At 35.5% G+C, this 27,580-nt stretch overlaps 2 protein-coding genes across 2 annotated transcripts in view; both read right to left on the reverse strand.

Annotated features, from left to right (window-relative positions):
- Positions 1-231: 231 nt before the first annotated feature.
- Positions 232-15,166, reverse strand: LOC106115998 (xaa-Pro aminopeptidase 1). Its single transcript, XM_013309695.1, has 11 exons — positions 15,020-15,166; positions 3,857-4,119; positions 3,534-3,737; positions 3,222-3,438; positions 2,882-3,149; positions 2,455-2,716; positions 2,024-2,231; positions 1,472-1,705; positions 1,266-1,337; positions 1,043-1,197; positions 232-929 (listed from the first exon to the last, which is right to left on the reverse strand). Exons 1-11 carry the CDS (start codon positions 15,069-15,071, stop codon positions 711-713), a joined length of 2,154 nt encoding a protein of 717 aa, XP_013165149.1. The 5' UTR covers positions 15,072-15,166; the 3' UTR covers positions 232-710.
- Positions 15,167-20,029: 4,863 nt separating this feature from the next.
- LOC106115883 (alpha-Mannosidase class I a) overlaps positions 20,030-27,580 on the reverse strand; it is a 59,303-nt gene continuing 51,752 nt past the window's right edge. Inside the window, exons 2-10 of the mRNA XM_013309510.1 lie at positions 24,709-24,927; positions 23,721-23,900; positions 23,074-23,176; positions 22,797-22,904; positions 22,278-22,505; positions 21,769-21,907; positions 21,199-21,343; positions 20,785-20,901; positions 20,030-20,335 (exon numbers count right to left, since the gene is read on the reverse strand). Of these exons, the coding sequence (XP_013164964.1) occupies positions 20,183-20,335; positions 20,785-20,901; positions 21,199-21,343; positions 21,769-21,907; positions 22,278-22,505; positions 22,797-22,904; positions 23,074-23,176; positions 23,721-23,900; positions 24,709-24,927 (1,392 nt within the window). The 3' untranslated portion in view covers positions 20,030-20,182. The remainder of the gene's footprint in view (positions 20,336-20,784; positions 20,902-21,198; positions 21,344-21,768; positions 21,908-22,277; positions 22,506-22,796; positions 22,905-23,073; positions 23,177-23,720; positions 23,901-24,708; positions 24,928-27,580) is intronic.

A 27,580-nucleotide genomic window follows, 5' to 3' on the forward strand; every position in this document is an offset into this window, starting at 1 on the left:
CTCGCAGTGATTACGAAATAAGAACGTTATAGCATCGGAGGTGACTTTTCTTAATAATATTCTAAATATCGTGAGAAGGTTCCTGTCTCTGCAGCCCTGACCACTGGTTGTTTGAGTCATGGGATTCCGCAGCCGGTGGTGTTCTCTTTTTAATATAATATGTTTTGTATATTTTTATTTTTTTTGGATGTATTATATTAGAAATATGATAAATAAATGTATATGAAGTTCATCTTCTAAATATTACTATTACAAAATTACGGTTTTTAACTTATGCTAACAATTATTATTTCAATCATTGTTTTATTACTAAATCTTAATTTACCTAACATAGGTGCAATTGAAGCATAATATAATAAAAGAATTAAACATATTCTTTTTAATATTTATGTACTTCTATTCATCTATAAATTATTTATATTATCTATGTTTTTTCGCGCCCGTTAAATTTCAAAATGTCATTATTCGGGAATTTATAATCTATATGTCATTAATCGATATTCGAAATAACCTTTTTGCAAAAAAATATAAATATTGTTATGTTTAGTACAAATTTAGATAATTCATGATCAGTTGGAAAAGAAAATGCAGTTTCGTCTTTTTAAGAATAAGGACAAGGTAAGTCGTTGTATTTACATGCAAATTAACATAAATCGATTGTATAGGTATTGTTTCTTCAATAATTTCTTTTCTAACAAATATATTTATGCTTAAAACTTAATAATCGTAGTAAGCATTATTAAGCAAGAAAACAGGGTAGTTATCTCTCGTTTATTGGCAGAGCTGGTCATTTTCCTGGCTTTAGAAGGTGGCTCGATGTGTATGGTCTTGTTCATCATCCAGTAGTAGACGTCTGTGAGTCCTTGGTCGTTGAGTTCCGGACCAACCGTCTTACGAATGCGTTCGTTGTATGCATTCAACCAGTTTATCTGTTAAGATTTAATTTGCTTGTACTCTTTGACTAAATATCATAAAAAGATGTATCATACATACGTAAGTTTGTCCAACAATTTATTTAGAAAGATACAATAATCAAATTTACCTCATATTCTGTCAACAAGTTTCTATCGATCAGTTTTGGTTCGTACGGCAACAGCGTCGCTTCTCGGAAACCCAAGTATGCATTAGATTTGGCAACTACTTCCAACACATTCCCAAGCCTAATACCGAACTTCCTTGGCTCGTACCAGGCTGGCTCTAAAAGTACAAGGTAAGTAATTATTATTTAGTTCTAGGTCTTTAGACGACTAACTTTAAACACTTACCGCTTGTAACGAAATATCCTTCTCTGAAGGTGTGCAAATTCGTGTCTTGTCTATAGTCGATTACCACGGGATCTAGAAATACGAAGCGATTTAATTCTAGAGTATTATATTTCGTTATGCAATCGCTAAGCCAAAGTTGGCAAAGTAAATATAATAATTGATAAATTCATTATCTTTCCCGATATTTTGAAAATAAGAGAGTATACCTTCGCGTCTATTCAACGCTGCTCCGACGCCATGTCCAGTTATAGAGGGATAATCCTGCTTGGCGACCCACAGTGGCGCCCTGGCGACGGGGTCTGCATGTGCGGCGGGCAGTGTGCTCGGCATCTGCAGCATGCTGAAAGCAGCCAGTGAGCGCAGTGTGATGGTATACGCTCGACGCTCGTCGCGCGAAGGAACGCCGTAGTGAACCGTGCGGGTTACGACTGTAGTGCCCTCTGGGAACAAGGAATCACATAAGTTACAGAATCGTAAGTTTTGGCCTTGTCAAGTATTTAGCCTAAGCTACTATATTTAACTAGAAAGACATACATGGGATAGTTAAGTGATTCATTGTCGGTTGGGATAGCCTGAAAAGTTGTAGAGGTTGAGAATTGAATACCAAGAATTTTAAAGATATTTAGAATTAATATTTACCTTACGGAATTAAAAACAACAAAAATATAGGTAGGTAAGATCCACACAGTAGATTGGCTTGTTCATTTAAGTAACACTTTTACTTATTCTCAGTATCAAAGATATGAATGAAATCTTACCATCATACTGCCCTCCTGACTGTATGACCAATGTGGAGTTATGCAGCACTCGGCGGCTGGTGACGTTAGTGGCGCGGTAGTCGGGTTCCGCAGCGCTGGGCCCGAAAGCGACGCGCGTGCGCATTGCTAGACCCACGTATCCCGCCTGCGTCGCCCGCGTCACGTCCACCTTCATTGCCACTGATAGCTCGTTGAGACCAGCCTTGCCCTGGATTATCCAAACATGTAACTATAATAGAATATTAATTATACTCTAGCCTAGCCTTGAGATTGTAATGACCGACTGATTCTATAAAGCAATAAGGCTTACATTCAATTAGTTTAATACCAAATGTGACAGTCTGTTTCATTTCATCGCATTACTTTTTCTGTAAAAGAAGTCTTATTACCGTAGCAAATATAAACTTATTTTGTTCAAAGTGAACACTCACCATACTCTCAATGTAACTCAAAACCGTGCACATCGCGACAGCGTCTCTTAAATGAGCTTTCCTCATTCCCTTGATTTCCGCCTCGTTCTTCTGCGCCTTGAAGTAGATTATAGGAGAAGACTGGAACAATCTCTTGGATTGTGGGACACTCTGCGCGATTGCGGCAGACGCACCTCTTTGGAACGTGTCTCCAGTAGGAATGAGAATTTTGGTCTCAGTGGCACGTCGAAGGTCGGAATAAATTGTCGTATATTCATTAACCCTAGGGAATAAATTACCATCAATATTTTTGGGTTTTGGATTATAACTTTACTGCAGTGTCCAACGTATAGCTTTTGCTCAATTATAGGGTTACACTAAGTTGAATTGTTAATACTATAACACGAATAGATGACGACAATTAAATAGTAAAAATACTTTTTACTACCTTGTACAATTGTTAGAAGACGTGTAACAATTGTAGACGGCTAAGGCCTCTCGGACTGGCATAGACAGTTTCCCCGGGGGGGCGTAGACGCGGACTTCCTTCATGCTGACAACGACGAAGGCCTTGAGGAGCGGTGCGTAAGGTAGGTCGCGGCCGCGCACGTTAAGCAGCCACGCCACCTCGTCCAACGCCGTCACCACCATCGCGTCCGCGCCCAGCTCTCGCAGCTCATGACGCACTGCCGACACTTTGTCGCGCCAGGACATTCCTAACAGATTTCAAGAAAAAATGTATTTTAAATAGGCATAGAAATCATAGTTATTATTACACAAAAACTAACCAGTGTACTCCAGGTGATGTAAATTAGCGACTATTCTTGAGAAGTCGGGTCGGCGTAGCATAGGGTTAGGCTCATCGGCCCACACCTGGTCGAACAACGTGGGCGTGTGGATCAGCTGCATTCCCTCGCGCTGCAGGCTGCTGGACAGGCTCTGCCAGTCGGTGACGGACGTCAGCCGCGCGTCCGCTCCCACGCGACCGTTGCGACCCGGACGCTCCTTTGACAGATTTATAACCCTCAGGATATTAATTTTTCAATAACAATGTCAAAAAAGATTAAAGCGTCATAGTTCTATGGTATTTCTAGTCATACCGCTATCCATTCAGCAATAGTAGGCTGGCTAGGATCGTTCTCGTCGATGACCAGCCAGGCGCAGGAGACAGTGGCGCGCGCACGCCGTACGTCGCTACCTGGCACCCAGAGAGCAGCACCGCCTTCGCTCACAGCAGCAGTGCCCGCTCCCGCCCACCCGCTGATATACTGCAAGCGACGCTCCTCAGGAGCTGGTTCCTCGCTCTGCATATTACATGGTAAGCATAAAATTCCTTTTACGATACTAATATGATTCAAATAAGTAAATGAAATATAAGTGATCAAACTCCCTCCCAATTAGTTCCCAATTCTATTTAATTTACCAAATGCTCATCACTGTAGAAGACCAAGAAAGCATCAAAGAAAGCGTTCATCTGTGTGTAGCTGATATTCTTCATTGCGCTGCGCAGTCTGCCAAGCGGGTTGGCCGGGTCGGTGGCATCGGGGCAGATGGCCTGCGTCGCTGTCGGCAGCTCCTGCACTATTGTGAGGGGGTCCGGCAACCGGGAGACCAGCGCCGGCACTGCAGTACTCGTGGTCGTCGTCATTGGCACCGGCTGCTGAGGACTGCGAACTCCATTGCAACCTGCAGTAAGTTAACAAATAATATCTTAGTCCATAAGAGACTTTCCTTACTTAGGCACAGCTTTTCTTTTCTAAACTTTAAGGTCAAATTAATTTTAATTATCCAATTTAAGTATCTATCTTCTAATCATTCCGTTGCAGTTATAATTTATTCTACATCAACGTTGAAATTATAGTGTAAATAATTTTTACTTTGTACTGGAAAATGTAATTATTTTTATGAGATATTGATGATTACTAGATTACCCAAAAAAGATTTCTTCCTTTTCACACTTTTTCTAATAACGTTTATGTGACCAAACAAGACGTAATCGACGTGCTCTTTTGTATGTAACATGTATATTCCCTTCCTTTACAAGTTAGGTTTAAGTTGCGACGTCGCCCTTAGTAAGCGAGAGAGATGTAAGCTGTCTCCATCTCGCTCAAAGTACACACGGCCCGTAAAAGTTCATCTGACGGTGAAAGCGGCTAGCGACAGCAACGTTGGCGTGGCGGGAATGTACTAGGATACCATATCCAACACGAAGGTTGAACTCGAAATAGCTTCCAGAAAGCTCGTAAGTGCGACAAGGACAGTCAAAACACGCACCCTACCTTTTTCAACTCACTTTCCCCAAACCCTGCTATAAAGGGGCGGTGCCAGTTTGCTTCATAAATTGCTACTAAAAGAAATAAAAATTGTAAAGGTAAAAAATATGAAATTCAGAAATAAATAAATGTAAAAAACGAAGAGAAAATTAAAACTGGCAAAGTGATCTCGGATTGTCCAATCCACGACGCGGGAGGTACCCAAGGGATGCGGTATGAAATATTGGACTGACGTCAACAACTAACAGGACCTTAGAAGTCGGCAGGAGGTGATTTTATCCTTATTTTTGATTCCTTTGGATAGAATCATTAAAAATAATAAGGACGTACGAGACAACATTCAATCATTAAATAAAAAAAGCCACGAGATAATATTATTGTGGGCGCAAACCTAACAAAAATACGACATTATTCTTACTGGAGGACGAATAAAATATTTCTCTGTTTATATATCCTTGACTAACAACAGAAACATAAAAGAAAAGGACTTGTACCCTCGAAAGAAGAAGATCGTTCATAAATATTACGTTTATAAGACACAAAATCGATTATTACTAAACCAATCTTAAATGACAAAGAGGAGAAATATTTCTTAAGGACCGCCCGCTATCCCTTAGGATATTTGTAGGCATTCCCAAAGGGACAAAATATCCTGCGATTTACCAGGGCAACATAATAATGTAAGAGGTTGGCGTGACGCGTCGTCCTGCGCAAGGATAAGACACTCAAGGATAACCAGGCAATGACCGGAGAGTGCAACGGCCGCTCACTTGCACTGCAACTGGCGATAAAATGCAGTCGCACGTACACTTACAAATATCAAACAACTAAAATCATTTGCGTGTGTTTAAAATGTTAAAAGAAAACAGTTAAGGAGATGTAATTAAAAAATAACATTAACATTTTTTATTCAATTAATACTCTTATATTGGCATGACATAAAAAGTCACGGCACAATTTCTGGCAAAATCAGTCTAGACAACTGTAATGTTATATTTTAACTTTAATATTAAGATTATTGATGTATGCTAAATCGATTCAAGAGAACACTAATTTCGTATTCGAACCCACCACCGTCGTCAAACTTTATAAAATAAAAAAGGAGAAGTATGAAAACAATGGATTGCTCCCTTTTTCTACCAGGATAAAATAAGCTGAGTAGAGATCGTTTTTCGGAAGCAAACAATGTTAGTTGTCGAAAGGACGTCGATAGTCATGGCGGCGGCTGACCACTCCCGGGAATATTTTCTGACCAATGGGGCACTCTCCGGATGAAATATGTCTTTTTGTAAACGGGTCGGCTAAAGGTTTTGGTATACAATCAAAAAAATTGCTGAAACCTGTCTTTTTAGAATATGAAAAACGAAAAAAGGAAAGTTACCCAAAGACGTAAGCGCACATGACGTCACTTTGTACCAAGGCTACATAACACATGGAGAGGTCTTCCTAAAATCCGTGCCCGGACAGGGAGGCATTTCCTTGTACTACGAGGACTACGTATCATGAAGCAGTCTTTTTTTGAGTCGAGTATTTAAAATATACCTAGGTATATCCTATGCTTCTTAATTTTATCCATTTATTTCGAAATACGGCGAGAAATGATGATATTATAATTATGTGCAGATTGACAAGTTAAGTTATATTAATAAGTTTTTCTAAGTTATTTGCATTTTACATATTTTTGTTTGGCTACGAACCGAAATCTCGCCAACAACCTCTGCTGACCGCTTAGATTCAATGCGAATTACTAGGAGCGCTAACAACCTAGAAGTCACGTCATGGACATTCCAAATGTAAGGCGGTTAAAATTTTTAAGTAAATCTTGGTATTTTTATTACGTTTTATTGTTATCATGTTTATAGCGATTATTACTCGAGAAAAAAATTTAATTGAAAAATGTTACACATTCAATCCAAACTTATTATATTTCATTGATCTTTACCACGACTTGCAGAAGCATGTTAATATAGTGTGTAAACCACTAAAGGAAGGAAACACTTTTGTACCTATCCTTGTCATACAACAGGAAATGCATTTGAAAGTAAGTAAACGTAGAACGAAGCAAAGTAGTGTTGTTTCGTAAAATGTTAAAGTGTACGTTAAGGCACGAACGCATCTCTTTCATTCCGCTGGTGCTCTGGTGCAGTAGACGTTTTTGACGCATGTCACTGCGTCATGGGGGCGTGTGTGCACGCTAATTTTTCCTCTTTTATTTTTTTTAATGTTTTTATAAACTCGTTCTTAAGATCAACAGTACCGTTAAATATACACGCATTGGTTTTTATCAAACAAATAAATTCTTCGGACTTTTTTTAAATCTTAAATTCTGTTTGGTAGATTTTTAATTCAATTAACTACCAATTAGTTCCCTTAATTTTCCTTATAACAATTACTACTTATTTCGGAAGAAAAGTCCTACCACCTATTATTACTTAACTTTTAATTAACATCGTTATGGAATAAAAACTGGATAAATTATTCTTTGTAAGCAGAAAGAGACACTTGCGCGTATGTTAATTTTATCTTCACATGTGTGCTTTTACAAATATGGTTCAAAGGGTTGAACATATGAGTTACATGTACCAGGGTTACAAAGATGTGTAGGAGTATGCGTGTCACACACGACACGCGTGTGCGTGTGTTCCCCTAACCTTACAGGGGTTGCGGTTGGGACACGAATGTGTTTGTGCAGGACAAGGATCTCAAGGGACAAATGTTCCTGTGAAATTACAATCTTAAGTGTAGCATGATTTTAGCAGTAGAGTAAATGTTTATTTAAATAATATATATTTTTATGTCTTGTTTATAGAAATATAGACAAATTTCACTCGGTAAGTATAAGTGCGATAATATAGGCGAAACTGGTGAAATAGTTTTCAAACTCTATATTCAAGTCCCGAAGTTATCTCACAACATATGGGCACAAGTCAAATTAAATTATGACACCTCATTAACTCAAAAATGTCTACGTCTGATTTTTAATTTAGAACAGCATACAAATATATTCTTTTTTATTTTTTATAAGTTAATGCAAAGTATGTAAGAAAAAAATGTACACATTCCATTCGACTTCTTTCAATGTATGTCCTCCTGGTACAGCAGATTCAAGTGAGGCCATCTTTGTCGAAATGATTGTCGACGCCATTTTGTGAAACATGTGTCATGAAGAAAATGAAAATTCTCGATTAAGTTAAATTTATGGTAAATTAGTCTTCAATATTAATTATTAGAGCATAACTCATACTTAATTGTCATTATAAACCTGTAACGTAGAATTACTTAATAATTCGTTTGGGGGAAGTTAAAATCGCTTGGTACGCGAAACTTGACTACAGAGGTATTTTTCGTTGATAAATAACATAGTGCATTTACATATTATTGCATTATTTGGCACTTACTGAATCAGTTTAAGTTTTGAGCTAATTATAATATCTTTGAGACATTTATCAGTTGCACAAAACTACCAGTTTATGAAATTTCTGAAATCGTAACAACAGAAGAAATTCAAAAGTCCTGTAAACGATTAAGCTTTTTGTCATGTTTGAAATGTTTTATCAAAGTCAAATAGTATATAGAAACTGTAGCCCGTAGCGGTCAGAGTTCAAAACCGGTAATGAGTTCGTTTTCTAAAACTAGCTGAACTGAGCCTGGCTTACGATGCGTCGCTAGGAAAAAATAATTATTATTAAACGAATGTAAACACGTATTCTTTTTTATGTCGAAATAACAAAAATTACATCAAACATCAAAAAGAGGGAACAGATAGATGACACTGTTTAATTATAATTGTTATAAAATAACAAAATCAACAGACACACATTCAACGCAAGATACGCCAAGGGACTACTTCTTACAAAACGCAAAAGCCCTTTCGATTTCCTTGCAAGATATGTTCTCCTGGTACTCAAAGTCATTGGGAGTGACATATCCATTATTCCTCAACCTTTTTTTATTTTTCGCACCACTAAATTAACTTGCACACTTTTTTGTCATACTTATCAAGTTTCTTTCTATTAATTAATTTTTTGCTTACTAACCAATCGCACAAGGCAAATTGTGAAATGTTTATGTTGTATTTGAAAGTAGTTTGTGTAAAGTTCGAAATGTTCGAAAGACCTTTTTTCATAAATTTAATCGATACTTGTTTATTGAAAAAAAAATTAATTAGTACAACATTAGGGAGAGCCCTTTAAATTATTTATAATAAAATACAGTGTACTAGGGGAACATAAAGTGCGTAGAGATTGTAAGGGCCGAGAGAAGGGCCAGATACAAATTCAAGGTTTGCTTACGCAATGGGCGTGGTTTCTTCGTCCAATAGCGAGAGAGCGTCTTACGCAAGAAGCTACGCACTCGGGGCGCGGGCCCTTCTGCCTATACAATCTATAGATTGTACGCGTACCGTACCTCTCGCTTCTACAGAAATACACAAATACTATAGGTATTTATATGTTCTACCAATTATAAGACCTATACGCACCTATTTATTTAATACTTGTTATTATGATTTTAAAAGCATATAACCTCATGCTTTATGCCGTTATGTTTGATCATTTTCTTTTACTAAAGTTCGCGGTGAAACAATTTGAATAAACTAACTATTTGTTGGGTAATGTAGCAAGTTATCGAGTGATTGCGTTTATTCTTATCTGGTAGCTGCCCTGATTAACGTTAAGAGAGTTGCAAATTTCAGGTATTATTTTATAAGGGATTTTAACTGGTCGCGTTAGGCGCAAAAACTTCTATCTACTAAATCTAACTAAGATAAATTCCTATGGGGCAATAATACTTATTGTTTAGAGGCTGCAGAACTTATAATTATTAATTTCAAAGATTTTCGTCTCCCTTTTGTTCCAAAACAAGGGAAAGTTTCTACGCGTTCATGATGATACATCTCTATCAGTTATGCTGTCCTAGTCCAGGCGCCGGTTACGTTACCGGAACGTGATACGACATAATTTTCTTTTTTTTCGGATTGTTGAAATGCGGTTCAAATATTTTTTGCGGTAGGTATGTTTGTGTCGTTGACTGTCATCATCACCTGTAAAATATTTATTTAGTATGCATATGCATGTCTTATTACATTTTTTTATTTATTAATGTTTACTCGCATGAAGTTGTTATATCTGTTAAATAAAAGACATAAGAAAACGCTTATCGATGTATTAGGGAGGGACTATGTAAGGTGGGTAGGGCAGGGCCGTATTGGAAATGTATCGGCGATTGCTGATAATGTCGAACTGTTCGGAAAATACCAAGGCAACATAGATGTGAGATGGTACCGTGAACAGAAATCGATCAGAACCCACGAATTCGATTAGGTATAGATAGAATGCTATGTATAGTCAGGAGAGCGATAGGGCTCGCTGGATGTTACCGCCCACGTTCATTTTTTCGCAATTCGGTATATTAATGATGTAATAAGAGTACACACGCGATAAATATAAAAAAGTATACAATTTGATATTTTTATCGCATTGGTACAATAAATATGAATAGTAGAAGTACGACGATGCAAAAACATTGAATAAATGTTGAGGCACATTTGACAAACGATACCAACACATCAAATGAGAATAAAAAAGATCCCCGTCAGTCGAAAAATTATAATGATATGCGTAATTAGACGGAAGAAGTATTAGGATAACATACTCGGCAAGAGAAAACGTAAGGGCAGACCCTCGAGAGGGGAGGACATTCTGGGCGTTTATCTTATTTTATTATCGCCTGTTGGGCTGGGGTATGCGCTGCCTGACTGCGCGTTGTTCTCATCCTGAAAGCTCGCCATCTGGTATGATCAGGACTTCATAAATATGTGGTGGCTGACAAGCGGTCTCATTCATTCTTCCCTGAAGTGGGCGGGGAATGCGGTTAGCGTGGGTGGTTACTATGGCGGACATCATTGCCCACTTATACCAGAGCATAATAAACAGGAAGAGATTATTTTAAACCAAGCTGTCATTAATCCTATGTACTTTTTGGTCCTTTCAGTTATAATTTTAAATACAAATTATGTTTTTTTTTCCGCGTGCCTTAGCGCTATATCTATTATCCATTCAAAATTTTATCTAATCTAATAATATACACTAAGGAACAGCGTAACTATTAACCCGTAATGTGGCAAGATTTCTTTATTGAAGAAAAGAAAAAAAACTAAGTTAAAATTCTTTTATAATATTCGTATATTTTTATAAAGTATGTATGGTATACTATACAAAATGAACATAAGGGTTAAGTGACATAGATAGGAGGAGGTGAAATTTATAAAAGGCTAGTTGGCGGCGTTGCCAAGTGGTCGTCGCGACGGGCCTGGGGAGCGCGGCCACGGTACCAGGCGTGCAGCCCGCTGAGGCGGTGAGCGATGCCGAGTGCATTCACCGTCCCGCCCGCTGTCGACGCTTTGTGTGCATTTCACAAACACAACTGCATTCATACGGTTCAGTGCACTTCGCGGACGGACGCTTGCTGCATTAAGAATTATTTATTTTATAACCCAAGGGAATTGTGTAAATGTTTGTTAAAATCGCTTTCGTAAACATTTTTGTGTTGAACTATATTATTATAATGTATGTTTTTTGCCTACTGTTTAACTTCAATAACGTATTTTTTATTATTTTGAAAACATAATTGTTGCAAGAAACTAAACTAAATTGAAAACCCAAATTAAAATTAATAAAATAGAAAAAAAAGACCCCTGATTTGAATCTCGTGCATCCCTTCGCTAATTAAAATTGTATTGTGTACTGAACTAACTTCTATATAAATGTAAGGAGCGACATCTATTGACTTATTTGAGTAGCAACTTCATTTCCATAGATGTCGCTAGTATTAAATGCCTTAAAAAAATTGCAGCTTTAAAAATATCCAAAACTTCTTTCTGAAATAAACATTTGTACATATTTGTTTCGCTTAAAACCGGTGAATGACCTAAATTATGTTAATTGTCGGACGTCGGTTAAGTATTTCTTCAGTTCCAATTTTTATCACTCTCACGGGTCTAGATTTAGAATGAACTGTGAAATATAACTAATACTTAATTTCATTTTCGTTTAAAGCGTAGGTACATTAAGTTTCTCTCTGTTTTAGATACGAAAAATCTACCTTTTTTTGTCATATTAAAATTCAATGAAAATGTTAAAAGAAAGCTTAAAATATCGTCCGGATAAAACAAAAACATAGTGGAGACCATTTATTGTAGTCGTCCATCGTGCAGTAATAAAGACAATGACCATCATTTGTCACCGGCCGGAGTCCGCGCACGCAACCTGGAACCCTTCACATTTAACTCTGCCACATAACCCCTGCCCAATATTCTTTCACCTCCCCCAAACAGATACAACTTATTGTCTTTTCGAATTTGTCTTTATAACCAAGATTTACTTTGTTAAATCAAGCATGCAAAAAAAGGTTACATAGTGGTACATTGTGAACATCATTTTAAAGTATTTAACGTATGCCGTATAGAATCATCTACAGTCTATATTTTTAGAACAGTTTGTTTTGTCTTACTATCTTAGTAATATTATAAATGTGAATGTTTAGGTAGATGGATGGATGGATGGATGGATAGATGGATGGATGTTTTTTGAAGATATCTCCAGAACGGCTTCACGGATCTTGCTGAAATTTTGCATAGATGTTAAACACACTTTGGAAGAACACATAGGCTACAAAATAAGTTTCTATTTTTAATTTCGCTAAGACAGAGTTATAATTTATTTAACATTTAATAAAAACCTGTATTCTAAATATGAAAATCTTAATAATTTAATCTTGGAATTAATGTTAGTTACCATTTGCGTATCATATTTAATGTGAGTGTGACATGTTATAATTTTAATGTACGACATCACGTCACTAGAGATAATAAAACGAGCGAAACGGGTTAGTGGGGCGAGTCAGCTGACCGAGACGGGACTACGGGCGTGCCGAGGCCTTTACAAAGCATACCTATAACGCTATGATCCCCTGGTAGATATTTATTTTTATGGGCTAGGGATAAATGTCAGGGGAGTGCCGGCGGGCGGCGCCTTACGGGGCGTGCGTTTACGATTTGCCTTCGCGAAATGAAGCTATTTCGTACGTAACACTGCTACTAATATTTATATATACCTACCTATTATTATGAAAATAGTCATAATTTCTAGAAAGTTTGTAAGATTTTAGAAATTACTACTAACGTTTGTCATAAACACCTTTGGGACCGAAAACGATGTAAAAAGCACAATTTTAACAAATAATTCGCTCTTTAAATTTAAAAGCCTTGCCTAAAGAATTTATAAACCATCTATGATGTTATGTTCTCCTAATACCTACGGAATATCAAGCATCCCATATTTCTCACGCTGGATCGTGGGAATGTTCGTGTTGTCTTTTTCTATCGCATTCCTTTCTGTCTCTTTTTAATCCCTTGAGCAGCATATGCAAGGTGTTTTCTATATCGAGGTTTTATTTTAATAAGCGGCTGAGAATTTGATTATTTAAATATTCATAAAGTACAGTTATGATTTTAATAGGAGTCGGATTTTATTTTTTAGAGAAAGAGGAAAGACTTTTTGTCTAGTTACAACAGACATCATTTTATATTCGGCACATTTTGGTTCATGTAAACAATTAATTATACCTCATCTTAGAAATGGAGGATTTTTTTTTGTAAAACTCACCAATTCACTTGAATAATTTTAAAATCGCACTAGTGTAATATGCCAAAAATTTATATCTTACTAATATATGTACGTACATTTAGGTACATCGACTACGATGGAATCAGTCGCAATCGTGCAATAGCTGTCTCCCTTTGACACCATACAAATTTTCAGGAACAAACACTAATAGCGCCGTATGCATTAGTGTCGTGTCTATGTCATAAAATTGTGATGATCGATTACTTTTAAACAAAACCGCGACCGGAAGTGGCGCCTCGCGTTGCTCGCCCATGCTTTTGGGTCATGTCCGGTTAACGTCCTACCCGGCATCCGAATAGATAAAAAGTACGAAAAATATAATTCTTAAAAATTCGATTACTGGCCATAGTCTGTTTTCTCTATACTACATAATTCTATTATTATAAAAAGGAAAGATTTGATTGTTCGCATTGAATAGGCTTCGAAACTACTGTATTTAACACTATCCCCGGGGTGACAGAGGCTATATTTATTACTTTTTTTATTCCGCACAGATGAAGTCGCGGGCAACTACTAGTCTTTTAAAAAAGGTTGTAAAATGTTTTAGCAAACCTACATAATATCTCCGTGTTCTGTTTCGATCTTATATCTTTTTGGAATATTAAAAGCCTTGAAAGATGAACAATACAATAATAATGTCACGCGTGAATTAAATCTAAATATCAAATTAGCGATCGCGCGGAATTAAAAAAAATCATTTAGCAGCCTATGTGTTCTTCCAAACTAAGTTCTATATCCGTCTTTCCCAAAGTGAACGATAACGCCCCCTTGTGGGCGCTGCAGGTCCCAAGTTGCGGGTTATAGTAAAAGTTTCGTTTAGAAATCTCCGTTAATATACATAAATAGGTCAAAAAAATTAATTAATTTAATTTGAAGTTATAGTGGTTTTTAAATATGTGAAAATATGGGGACGCTAAAAAAATATTTATTCTCAAAGTGGGAAGTAGACAAAATAAGTTTGGGAACCACTGTTCTATATGTATGCAGAATCACCGAGATCCGTTCATCCATCCATCCATCTAAGCATTCGCATTTATAATATTAGTAAGAGGACATTATAGCACGAAGTAATATATGTAACGATAATTCCTAGAGCGCATATCTCCCTGGAGTGTTACGAAGAATCGAACTGGGGCTTTCCCGTTGTATGACATTTAAAGGTTAGCGCGTTCGATAGGTTATCAAATGTTAGAAAAAAAATTGCCAAAACATTTTCGGAAATATATTTCACATTTAGGTAAGAGTTTTATTTTGAATTTTAGGTTTATTTAGAACACAATACACTTGTGGATATGGAACCCAAGACAAAATACAATGTGTTATGGGTTCGAATCCGCCTTTACTTTCTGCTGTGAAACATGTAGCACTATCGAATAAACTTCGAACATTGCATCATATGAAGAATTAGGTGTTTTAAGAAACTTAGGCATATAAATAAGCAACCCGCACTGGGCCAGCGTCGTTTACTATTGCGTTTGCGTTGACTTTTAGCCTAGTCAACACTAACTTAAAGTAGGTCCAAGCCTCTCGGTTGTGACGTATGGTGAGCTGATGATGATATACATGGAAACGTACTCTTTTAATTATAGTTATTGTAAATGTAGAGGAGAATCTAAAAAAATATTTTACCTGTTAAAATAGCCGCTATTAACACGAAATGCACCGCAACCACCAACTCCATTGCCTCTCTTGTATAGTTTCACTTGCTTTTGACAAATATTTTATTTCTAAAAGACAATCAAGACGTTATCTTAAAAGACAAAAGGCTATCAATACTGACATTACTTCATGGAATCGTAAATATTAACCGACTTGCGTCTAAAAACAATAATAGATTGAAATTATTTTAAGAGGTATCAGAGTGAAGACATTATGAAAATTTCTTGGTAAATTCGCTTGGAAGGTTGTGAAGGAAGTGGATAACGTCCACACACCGCGGTCGTCACTGTCTGACGACGTTTCATCCTGTCGTATTTCGCCATGCGCCCCTTTACAACCCCACCACCCTTGGGAGCGAGGCTTTCAACCCCACCACCATCGGAGTGGTGCGCGAAAATGGGGACAGGGAGTGCCCGGCCCATCATAAAGAAAATTGTCTTCACCACAACTAATTGAACAATGTTTGCTTTACGACGGAGATTTTACGTATACGATTACCTGTCACTACGTTAATTCATTTAATGTCATTGTTTTGTTTTTTAATGGTCTACATTTTGTATAAAATTTCTTAATCATTCGATAAGAGTTTTTGCTATATTCTATTAAATATATTAAAGCTAATATATTCTAACAGTTAGGAAATTTATTAAACGTTTGTTCCCATGTGCAAACGTTTAATTTCTATTTTTGGTACTAATCTAGTTTTCTATACATTTTTGTGATATCAAGGTTACATCATAAAGATAACACTTTTATGTCACAACCTTGCCTTTTAGTGTGGGTAATAAAGTCATCCAAATTAGCTCTTTTATATAAAGAGTAAATTAAACGTAGACATAAACTAACTTTTTATAGCCATTATCTCTTTTGTAATTAAATAAAAATAATATGGTAGTCTAGTATTAAAGAAAGTAAAACTTCTTACAGATGGTAGCTTAAAAAGTCAGTATATATTTTTTAAACAAAACACTAAGGGTTTCGCTTAACGATTCTGTGTGGTATTTGTCCTTTTATGACAGAGGTGACCTTACTAGGTCTCCATAAGTACAAAACAGGCCACCCGCCGCCTAATTGGACGGTCGGGGCTGCAAATGTTAGTCCAGTGACAATCATGCCGCGACATTTACCCGCTGCTTATAGCTCCGACACTTTATGACCGCCTGGTAGAGCACGCAGGTAATCAAATTGGCTACAATTTTTCTTTTTACAAGGTGTTTCCAAGAAGAAAATAATTTTTTTCTAATTCAGAAAGTAGAGAAGGTGTTGAAATGAAAACAATTGTTATGTAAACATGTTTATTATTAACTAAAAAAATTTACATTATTCATTTTAAAGGCTATAACTTCATAAATACGTAATATAACAAGCAGTGGTAGAACTGTGTTGGTCAGTCATGCTGGCCCTCGGTGATACTTCGCGTACCTTACGTTGGATTCCCAATGTTGTAACACATGTATAATAACAAGTGTTACAACAGTTGAAATGTTACGAGGCATATCCGGCACAATTCTCCAACAACCAATTATCACATTCAACAACTCTGGCAAAGGATGAACATTCAACGATAATATCTTTGAATTTAGCCTCCTAACTTTGTGATCGCAAATTTTTCGAAATTTGTTTCCATTCCCGAAGGCCCTTGTAAATTACGTTATCCCTTTCTTACTTATTGAAAATATCAGAGACAACGATATGTTCTTGTAAATGTGTTCCGAAAGCAAAATGTCACGATAAAGTATAAGGTTGTGTGAATTTGATAAATACAGAAGTAGTTTTGACGTTTAATAAAAATGTTTTCTTAAACGCAATATTGCTGATTTTTTTTAAACATGGTCATTTTTGTATTATACATAATTAGGATAAAAATTGTATTTGGAAAGTGAATGCTCTGTTTTTGAACTAATTATTAAATTGTGCGTTTCAAATGAGAATTGGCATCGGAACCTCATTGTGACGTTAAACTCGGTAAGGTCAGTAATTTTTTTTTAGATAAATATTTTCACCTGAAACCATTGACGATCAAATTCTTATTTAAAACGTAGTTTTTTTTATTTAAAATTATTCCATCAATAAACTACATACACATTTCAAACCGATGTATATTTATGTTAGGATAGTTTGATATATAAAAATTTAAAAACGTATATAAATAATTCTTGTTGACTTGTCGGAATATGAACATCGAAATATACATACATTAAAATTAAGCACACATTGAAACAAAAGCCCAGTCTTAGTTATATTTAAATGAATTTATTAATTTTTTAAAAAATGTGTTAACAAATCACTAGTTAAGATTTCTGTAGGCCTGGTATATTTTATTTCAAACACATAAGGTCACAAATTAAACACTAAGCAATATATTAACAAACATACATACACATCCACACATTAATTAAAACGAAACTAATATAACTACATGTTGATTTTCTAAACCTATTTTTTTTATTTCTAGATTTATATATACACAATGTACACAACATCTAAATTGCCTATAAAATGACTAATATCAGTATTTTTTTTAGATTACAACGCGTTGAAAATAACATGATAGTTCCGTGGCGTGACGTGAGTCTCATTTCCATGCAATCTTCAGCCTTGTCATATTTCTAGGGTTTATCTAATGTGTGTATGACGTCATTATGTCCCATGTTATTTTTCACGCGCAGTATGGTTGCCGGTTGCATTGTTTCTTTGAAACTTTTGATGCTTTTATTAACAGGTGCAATCAATTTGAATAAAATAAAAGATTTTAATGTAATTTAAATCATAAAATTGTATCATTAAATTATTGGTTTTTGTATGAAAAGTTGAAAAAAAAATTTAGTAAAATGATTTTGGATAAGTTTTAGGATATTTTTTTTTTATTATTTTAAACAACTCGTAAGCTAGTACTCGTATAGAATCTACAAGAGCTAACTAATACATAGATGTTTATTTAATAAGTTAAATTTTTTCTACATACTACTATTACAAAATCTGGATATGTTTGCTAGTTAGAAGAAAAAAAAATTGAGAAAAGAATATAAGAAAGTTTGTATTACTTTAGTATTACGAGATCTCACAAGGAATAAACATCACATATATTTCCAAATAAAAAAAAATGTTATATGGAATTAGTTACATTAATTATTATTTAAATCAAATCTTAAATTAATTTATAATAATTAAAAAATGATAAAAACATCAAATTATTTTCGATACATCAACAAAATTTTACTGTGGATTTCCACCGCAGGGAAAATAAAAAAAAAACATGGATATTGCAGTAAATCAGTGGAAATCCACGGTTATATACACTCTCCAAATTATCCAAAAAATTTCGTTCATTCATTTTTTTCTTTTCATGACTTCTTCAACCAACTTTGTTTCACAATAATTTGTGATATTAACTAGACATTTTACTTTATAATGTTCAACAAATAAATAAAAATCATGTACATTTTACAAAATACAAAGTATTTTTTCTTTATACCAATTAAGAAACAACAATTTACTAAACATAAACAATGGGGAGAAAACAAAACTGTAGATGGCGCCAGCGCCAAGAGTCCGTAGTCATCTGTCAATTTCAATTAAAAAAAACTAAAACGGTATTCCTTATTGAGTGTGCTTAAATGCATCCACAACAGGAAAAAGACATTTTTTGCTTTAAATTATTTTTTTAGTGGTATTTGAAATAAATCGTACATATAACTACAGTCCAATTAGTAAACTGATATATAAACACGGCTAAACACTCACGTATATACGTCCGGCGGCGGCACCGACTAGTTTCGAGCCCATCGGGGGCCCTTCATAAAGATGAGTGGTACTGGTATTATTTCGCGGACGCGGCCCTCAGCTCACTGAGCGACGAATAAACGTGAGTGTTTAGCCGTGTTTATATATCAGTTTAGTATAATATCTCACGAAAGTTCGAATAATTTAAGTCGAATGAGTACTTTGGAAACTCCAAACTCTGCAAACTGCAGATAAAATGAATGTTTTTTGTATATCTGTCGTATATTTAGTTACTCTCGATCATACTGACATCTATAGTGAGAAAAAGACAATTTTTCTCCCCATTTTTTATTATACGATTTAATTTCGAAGCAATATAACGATACATAGCTAAGTATCATAAATGCAATTATAAAAGAGACCGAATTTTCATAAATCAGTTTAAAATGTATTCATCTAAAAGTTTGTTATTCTTTCTTTTGTCATCTATTTTTAGAAATGTAATTGTTATCTTAATTGACATGAGCTTTAAATTATTATTAGCAATGTAAGCCACATTTATACAGGGTGTCCCAAAAGGTTACGTACATAGGAAGGGGGATGATAGGGTTGGTCACAAGGGTCACCAGAAAAATAAAATAAAAATTCCCCTCTGGGTATTAAAAAAAAATAAATGGCATTTTTTAAAAACTGAAAATTTTTTCACCTTCTGGGGCAATTTTGTAACCGATGACCTACAAATATTGCTATATTTAAAAAAAAGCTATTATGTTATCGTCAATAACCCTTTATCAATATAAAATAAAAAAAAAAACAATACAACTAACAAAGATTTTAAAGAAAATTAAAATTGCCCCAGAAGGTGTAAAATTTTTCAGTTTTTAAAAAATGCCATTTATTTTTTTAATACCCAGAGAGGAATTTTTATTTTATTTTTCTGGTGACCCTTGTGACCCCTATCATCCCCCTTCCTATGCACGTAACCTTTTGGGACACCCTGTATAAGAACAATATTATTTTACTGTAAATAAATAAGTAAATAGTCAAATTAAAAAAGTGATAAGTGAACATTTAATATTGTTCTTATTCTAAAAAGCTTTTTCCACTAATAAATAATAATATCACTTTTTCCACAAAATATTCAAATATATATATAATCTACAATTTAAATATAGCTAAAAATAATATTTTCAATGTTTACACAAACTTTCATATAAATGTATTTATTTATTAATGTATGTATTATATGTTAATTAAGTTTTTATATAAATGCAACATAAATTCAGAGAGAATTATATTAATTGTGATGGATTTTGTTACAATAAAACATATGACATAAGTTGAAACAACATACATACCCACATATATACAGGGCAGTGAAAACAACTCACAAAGTGATGACGTCATAACTTATATTTGATTTTCATCTTTGAGATGTTCAGGTTTGTCCGCGGCGCGGTACAGCGGGTTCTTGCCCTTCACTGGCAGAGGATGTGCCTCCGTGTTGAACACCCACTCGTCTAATGGGATCAGGGTGTCATCGGAGAACAGCAGGTATAAGTACTGAAAGAAAATAACAAATTTAAATAATTTTATTGAGAAAAGGCTAAGCGAGAAATAGAATAAGTAATTCTTAATAAAATTATTTAAACCATGTTTTTTTATAAGATGGAATACAAGCAATTAGCTTTTTATGAAACCCGCATTTGTAGACGATCTGCCTACTTTTAATCGACAGAGAAAGGGGTGCACAGAAAGAGAATATTTCCACTTGTCACGACTTTCCTCCAACAAATTCACTTTCCCTTCCCATCCTTACTTATAAAAAGGTGGAAAGGGAAAAAGTAAATTTAACCTTTGACCCATTGTAAGATAAGACCAGCATTAAGGGCGCCTTAAACTGTGCCTACGTCATATATCCGTTGAGAAATAGTGTTCTTAATTCGTTTGGAATGTGATTTCTTGGATTAAATAATATTTATATTATGTTAGTGACAGTTTGTGTTGTTCACCTTGAGTGTCTCAGCGAGGAAGTAACTCTGCTGCACGTCATCACCCTGCGGCTTCTTGTGGTACACGTTCATGAGTCCGGTGTAGCCTCCCTCCACCCGGCAGTGCTTCTCCAGCGCCTGCACACGACACACGCTCACTCACTGCTCTTTATATGCGGGTAGTTCAAACAAAATGGTGCACGAGAAAAATGTGGATTTGTGTAAAATAAATAAAGTAAAAACATTCATTATTGCCTACGTCATTTTACAGATAGAAGCTTGAAACTTATTTTATAGGCTATTGATATAGATTCATATAAATAAATATGAAATTCTATGTTTGTTAAAACTTTACACCCAAGGGTACAAATTTACAATAGGGGATGAAAATTTGTATTAATTTGGTATAAAGAAAGTGTAGTGGCATTGAATTACCTGTACAGCCTCCCAGCCCCAGTCGCGGTACTTCTGGTCCTTAGTGAGTCGCCACATGATGAAGTAGCTCTCGAAGGTCTCAGGTCGCAGCAGGAACATCTTCTCGTTGCTCTTCTGAGCGCGCGCCTCCGCCGCACCAGAGAATCTGTATAAACACAACATTTAGATATCCTCAAATCAATATTCCATTTACGGGACCTTCTATCTTAATATGAATCGGTGTACAAAAATGATTCCTAAAGTTAAAAGTTAAAGAACAAATATTTTTTTTCATCCATTGAACTTTTATATATCATAAGGTGGCAAAAGGAGACCGCTATCAGAAAGGTAGGCAAAGCATCAGCGATTGCACAGAAAGAGAATATTTTCCCTTCCCATGCATTCCCTCATCCGGATCCACCTTAAGGATTCCAAGAGATATATATAGTAGGAAGGGAAAGGACTAAAATTAGGCCATTTTAGAACTTAGAAATTAGTAAAGTTTCTAATTTCTAATCAAACTACTAAAGAATGCAGCTGCAAATGTAAACAGTTTTTCCTTAATATATGTATAACAAAATGTATTCAGACTTGAATGCATCAGGTCCCAGCTTGGTGTCAGCGCGCGCGTAGCTCTCGTGGCAGGTGTGCGTCAGTCTGCGCGCCACGTCCATGTACCTCTCCGCCTGAGAGTTCTCCAGAGTCGCTGACGCCAGACCGAACATACCGCCTGCACATACATCTACTTTATAGTGCTTATTTACCAAGAACACAACATTTAAAACAACATTCAGTCATTCTTTCCATTATTTTGGAAAAAAAAGAGGTAACAATGTTTCTGCACAGGTGTAGTGAAAACTTCACACCCTGGCAAAACATTTATTGACATAAATACGAAAGTTTGGATGTTTCGATGAATGTTTATTAGAAGGTATCTTCAGAACGACTCAACAGATCTCCATGAAATTAGGCATGAATATAGAACAGTCTGGTAAAACACAGGCTAAATTTTTCTATCACAAAATATTTTAAATCGCGCAGATCGAGTTGCGGGTAAAACCTAGCTAAGAAATAAATCTGATATTGCATTTCCAACGTACCGGCAAAGCACGACAGATGATCCATCTTTTCCTCCAACACACGACCGTATTTAAGCTCGGCGAGGTATGAGAGTCCGTTGGGCGAGACGCGCAGCATCTTGTCGAGCGCGGCCTGCATGGCGACGTCGAACATCTCGCGCGCCTGCTCGTCCGCGCGACCCGACACCAGCCACGCCTTCAGCAGGTACTCGTAGAACGAGTCGCCGAGCGCGCCCAGAGACATGTGCTCTGTAACACAAACATTGTACTAAATCACCGCTAGATGGCGTTGTCACCGAGTTACAACACAGTTGTAAAAGTTCCCTTAGATTCGATACTAAAACACAACACATTCAGATCATACAATGTATTCAAAAATATAATGCATTTATTTAGACGATTGATTAATCAAAGATAAGAAAAATTGTGTCCCGGAATAAAATCTGACGTTAATCTTTCGATATAAAAGGATAAGATAGGATGTATAAAATTTTTTTGTTATAAGAGAGACAGAAGTTATATAATTGAAATGGTACTAACTCTGTCCCCACTGGCCGGTGCGAGGGTTGATGTAGTTGGGGTAGAGGTCGCCGGGCTTCTCGATGTTGTACAGCACCTCGCGGATACGATCCACTTTCTTCCTGTAAACTATTTCAATATAACATTACACACCGTTCACATAAGTCTGATAAAAATATGTGTTTAGAACGCCTGCTACCAATTTAATAGCAATTATACATATCTTCATAATAACTATGTTTTAAACATTAGGAAATAATTAAGTACTTTTAAAAATTAAACCAAATAAACGTCTTACCATCGCGACCAGTGACGTCACTGAGATATGAGAACTCCATGTGCAAAGTCCCAATTTCTGATAGTATACTGTTTGCTCCTGCCCAGTGGTACTGCCGGCTAGCCTGGAATACAAAATCAATCCTGTTATTCAACATTTTAACGAACAAAAATCGACCCTTCGGATTAAAAGTTTTATATTAAATAAAAATATGTCTATCCGCAAATAAAATACTTGAACAGTCTATTAACGATCTCGCTTGAAAAACCCTAACTGTCCACAAATCCAGTTAACTATCGTCCAAAGCCGCAAACTTCTAGTCGTTAACATTCAGGGCAAGTGTTTAATTAACGAATATTCCACGAATACTTCGACTTCATCAAAATTGGGAAGGCACTAAACGGTTATAATACAAACATAATGAACTTCAACTTATTATTATTGGTTTCACGAATAATCGGAAAAACTTAGTGTTTGTAACCAGAGTAGCCTAGGTATTAGATTCATCTAAACTTTACGGCAATTTTGCAGAAAAAAAAATTACGACCAGACGTTGGATGAGTTGGATTTTCTCCAATCGCAGTCTCTCCTGGCATACTTCTTTGTTACACATGGGACACTAATCATCTCGAGCCTTCATAGAGCCTTCGTATTACAGTTCGATGTACCTTAGTGGAGGGGTTGATGAGTGAGAATGGTACCCCAGAGGGGGTGTCAAAGGCGGGGAGCAACGCATCAGCAACCTCGGCCGCCTTGTCCTTGAACACCACGTCACCAGTCAGTGCGTAGCAAGACAGCAGACCGCCAACGAATCGGATCGTCGTTTCAAATACTGACAAGTCCGAGTCCTGCAAAACAAACCATTGTATGTGTTTAAATATTTGGAATATGACTTAAATACGATTATAATATTTTCATTTAGTTCGCCTTTCTTTTGTTAAAACAGACCTTAAAAAAAACAATGTCATGTTCTCATGTCAGGAATATTCTACACAATAATTACTCTTTTATTCAAAAGCTTTGAAAGATATTTCTATAGCATATAAGCGTAACCAGCGACCCTTTTTGCAATTAATGAGGTCAGTCTGAAAATAAAACTCATTGTTATGACTGACCAACTATAAAACATTCATATAATATTACATAATACAACAATTTTCTTTAATTAATTGTTGTGATGATTCTTTAATTAATTGTTGAATACCAGAGGTAGCCAACTAGTTAATACTAGTAGTCCAGTCGATCGTAGTAAGGCAACAGAAATAAATACGTAAAACATAAAGTAGCGGAAGATACTCAGACGTAACGCTTACGCTAGTATAAATAACTGGGTATTTACTAAGAATAACAGTCAGTGTTATGATTTTAATTTTAAGAAAAAGTAACATTTTTATTGTACTATGTTGCTTCATTTCAGTTTTCAAGAAGTTTGTAAAAAATTAGACCTCTGGTCTCAACAAGTTGGCCACCCCTGCTGTCTGTTGCAAACTGATACGTCAATTTTTTTAAAAGTTAAGACAAACTACGTTCTGTCTATCACTTAATGCCAATGGAAACGGTATACTGCTCAATGGAACAAGAGTCTGCAAGCGTGACTAGTCTAGCGGAAAAGTGTTTCCAAATATAGAAAAAAAAAACAAGAAATTTGGAACTTACAATATCAGAGAAGTGTAGATGTTCAGCAACCCAATCCCGTCCTTCCCTAAACTCGTCTGTAAGACCCATGAGGTACAGGGTGTCAAGGCCATCGACAATAGACACGCCGAGATCACCGGCACCGAACACGCTCGACAGGTGCGCGCGCTTCGATATTGGCTTCAGTTCGTTCTTGCCCCAAGCGTAAAGTTTGTAGTTGTTCCACGCGTGACGCATCATCTGGAAGTTAAGATAAATAATTATGTTACAAGTTGTTCAACTGGTGTGTCCGCTCTTAAACAGTACCTTAATACAAGTAAGGAATGCCCTTAATGAACATTTAGCTACCCTGAACATGGTAGTAATTATGCTCCCAATGTTTGTTTAAACAGCGTCAACTGAGGAGTTAGATGGCATCAATAATAAAACTAGGATCGTTATAAGTCGGCCATAGCTATTGGCAATTGGTATTAATAACATAATAAATACAGTAAAGTCTAGATGGAAATTAAAAGGCGTGTTTTCTAAAAGCGGCTATAAAGTAATTTTCTCGTTAAAACATATTTCAAAGAGCCATGCTATTGGGTCTCAAAGGCATATTAAAAATCTGTCTGTAAAATGCCGCAGCGCGTCGGTTACCCGGGGGTAAAGTTTTAATCTTGGCTCCCCGGGGGCGACGACGCTAATGGAAGGATATCGGACTTTCCTATAGCCCATTAATTATTAGGCTGCGACAACTTTCAGACGAGTACGCCCGTGACTTGCAAAACGATGGACGAGTTTCAAAACTAGACGAAACTGAATTTAACTATTAAGGACCGCGCTTTACTTGGCTCAGTTAGGTTATATAAAGGTAACCAATTGCTCACTTTAAAATACCTTGAATAAAAGAGGGAATAATCTTTTATTTCTTTTGTAGCAGTCACTTAACGTTTGAAGGATTTTATAAGCGAGTCTTCGGTAAAAATTGTGAACAATCGCTATTGATTGTGGAATATAGTAATTGAAAGAACAAAGTAAAAAGAAACGCTTGATGTAATTGGGAAAAATGAAACTCGTAAAACAATAGTTTACCGCTTTAGTAATTTTTAGGGGAAATGAAATATTCTCTTTTTACGAATATGTATTTTATAACGAAGTTGAGATATGGTTTTCAACCAACAATATCCTTATACATATAGATTTAAATCAAACTATTTGCAAATGAGTGTCATTGGACAATATATTTTGACATTGAGGATAAATATGAATATACTAATATCTAAAATATGTAAAAATTATTAATATACGGTTATATTGAATTGTGGGGCCAATTTGGGGTCTTTCAAAAATCTGACAAATGTAAAACACAGTTATTCGTTTGTTTAGAATAGAATCTACGACAATAATCTATACTGTAAAGATGACATTTGAAGAATAGATACGTTATAAATAGCATTTCATCTTGCGGTACTTCTTAAAACCGCAAAATGCACAAGGCTTTGCCACAAAGCTGTTTGTGACATACGAGACACAACAATTAAATTATCAATGAGAGTTATAATTGCTTACTTAAAGCGTACCTGAACATTTATGCATTGCTTAATTAGTCTATATTTTTTCATACCTGAACAACTTGCTGTCGTTTCCCCACAATATCATTGGTATCTGGTTCTTTAGTAATTTGATTTTCGGATGGCGGTATCTCTCGAGCTAGCCTAGCTGGATGTATATTACGTTCAGGTCTGTCCATATGACTGATTAGAACAATTGCAATCACAATCGCAGCACTTAACACAACCAAACGAACTAACTTGCGCATTGTTGCTATTAAAAATCACCGATAACGACTATATTTTAGTTATTTCTGTTTAAAATTTTTATTTTTCAAACACTATTTAACAAAATAAACACACTAGAGAGTTCAGAGGAACTCTGTAATAAATTTTCTTGATGTTTATTATTATAAACAAAAAATTAAACTTGGTTTTTCATTTCTAAAAGCACTAGAATTATGTTGATAAGTTGAATTTCTCTTGAGCGCGACCGGCCAGAGCGACTATTCGACTCCGTATGCGACATGAAACATACAATGCGTATGAGACGCCGCTAACCAACTACGGTATTCCTTATTATTGGAATAATATGGAAGTTTTGACATTTTACAAAAATATTATTACGGAAATGTAGTGTCATATTATTGATATACATTTAGATCACATCATGTTATTTTGTCCGAACAATTTTTTTTCGGTTATTTTGCCGTACAGAGAAGAGAAGTAAAATAAAACTTTACTGAAAAAAAAAATGGAATCATTCTTTTATTTACATTCCTAAAGGCATAATAAAGTATTCAAAGTTCTCTTTTGAAAAACAAAACTCTCTTATGATTCTCTTTGATGTAAAAGTATGGAAATTACGCAAACTTCAGACCTAAAGTTGATATTTGCAATTAGATAATGGCGCGCGATTTCCCAATACTGCGATAAACTTTAACCCGAGTGGACGCAACTTTACCCACAATGAAGTTACAAGCAATTCAATACAAAGAAATTTGTTTATATATCAAATACAATATAGAATAACTCTATGAAACTGTTATAAAATATGAAAAAAATCTTTTTTTATCTTAATTAACAATCAATAACTATTTTCTCAAGATATTCTAAACTTGTAAATCGTAAATATGTACTATTTGTAAAACTAAATCATTACACTTGGGAAGTAATTAAAGAAAGGAAATTAATCGCCCGGAACTAATCTCTATATTTCGCAATAAAACGTTCGATACACTAAACCCAACTAATATTTAGGGTTCAGATTTCTATCTACTTTTTAGGGTTCCGTGCCTCATAGGAAAAAACGGAACCCTTATAGGATCACTTTGTTGTCCGTCCGTCTGTCTATCAAGACC

This window comes from Papilio xuthus, unplaced genomic scaffold (assembly GCF_000836235.2).
Source record: "Papilio xuthus unplaced genomic scaffold, Pxut_1.1 DF827777.1, whole genome shotgun sequence".
In the NCBI taxonomy this organism is placed as follows: domain Eukaryota; kingdom Metazoa; phylum Arthropoda; class Insecta; order Lepidoptera; family Papilionidae; genus Papilio; species Papilio xuthus.

Coding starts and splice junctions, on each gene's coding strand:
- LOC106115998 (XM_013309695.1), bottom strand. CDS start 15,071: ATGGAGTTGGTGGTTGCGGTGCATTTCGTGTTAATAGCGGCTATTTTA. Junction 3,439..3,533: donor CTATTGCTGAATGGATAGCG/GTATGACTAGAA, acceptor AATCTGTCAAAG/GAGCGTCCGGGTCGCAACGG. Junction 930..1,042: donor ACTTGTTGACAGAATATGAG/GTAAATTTGATT, acceptor AAATCTTAACAG/ATAAACTGGTTGAATGCATA.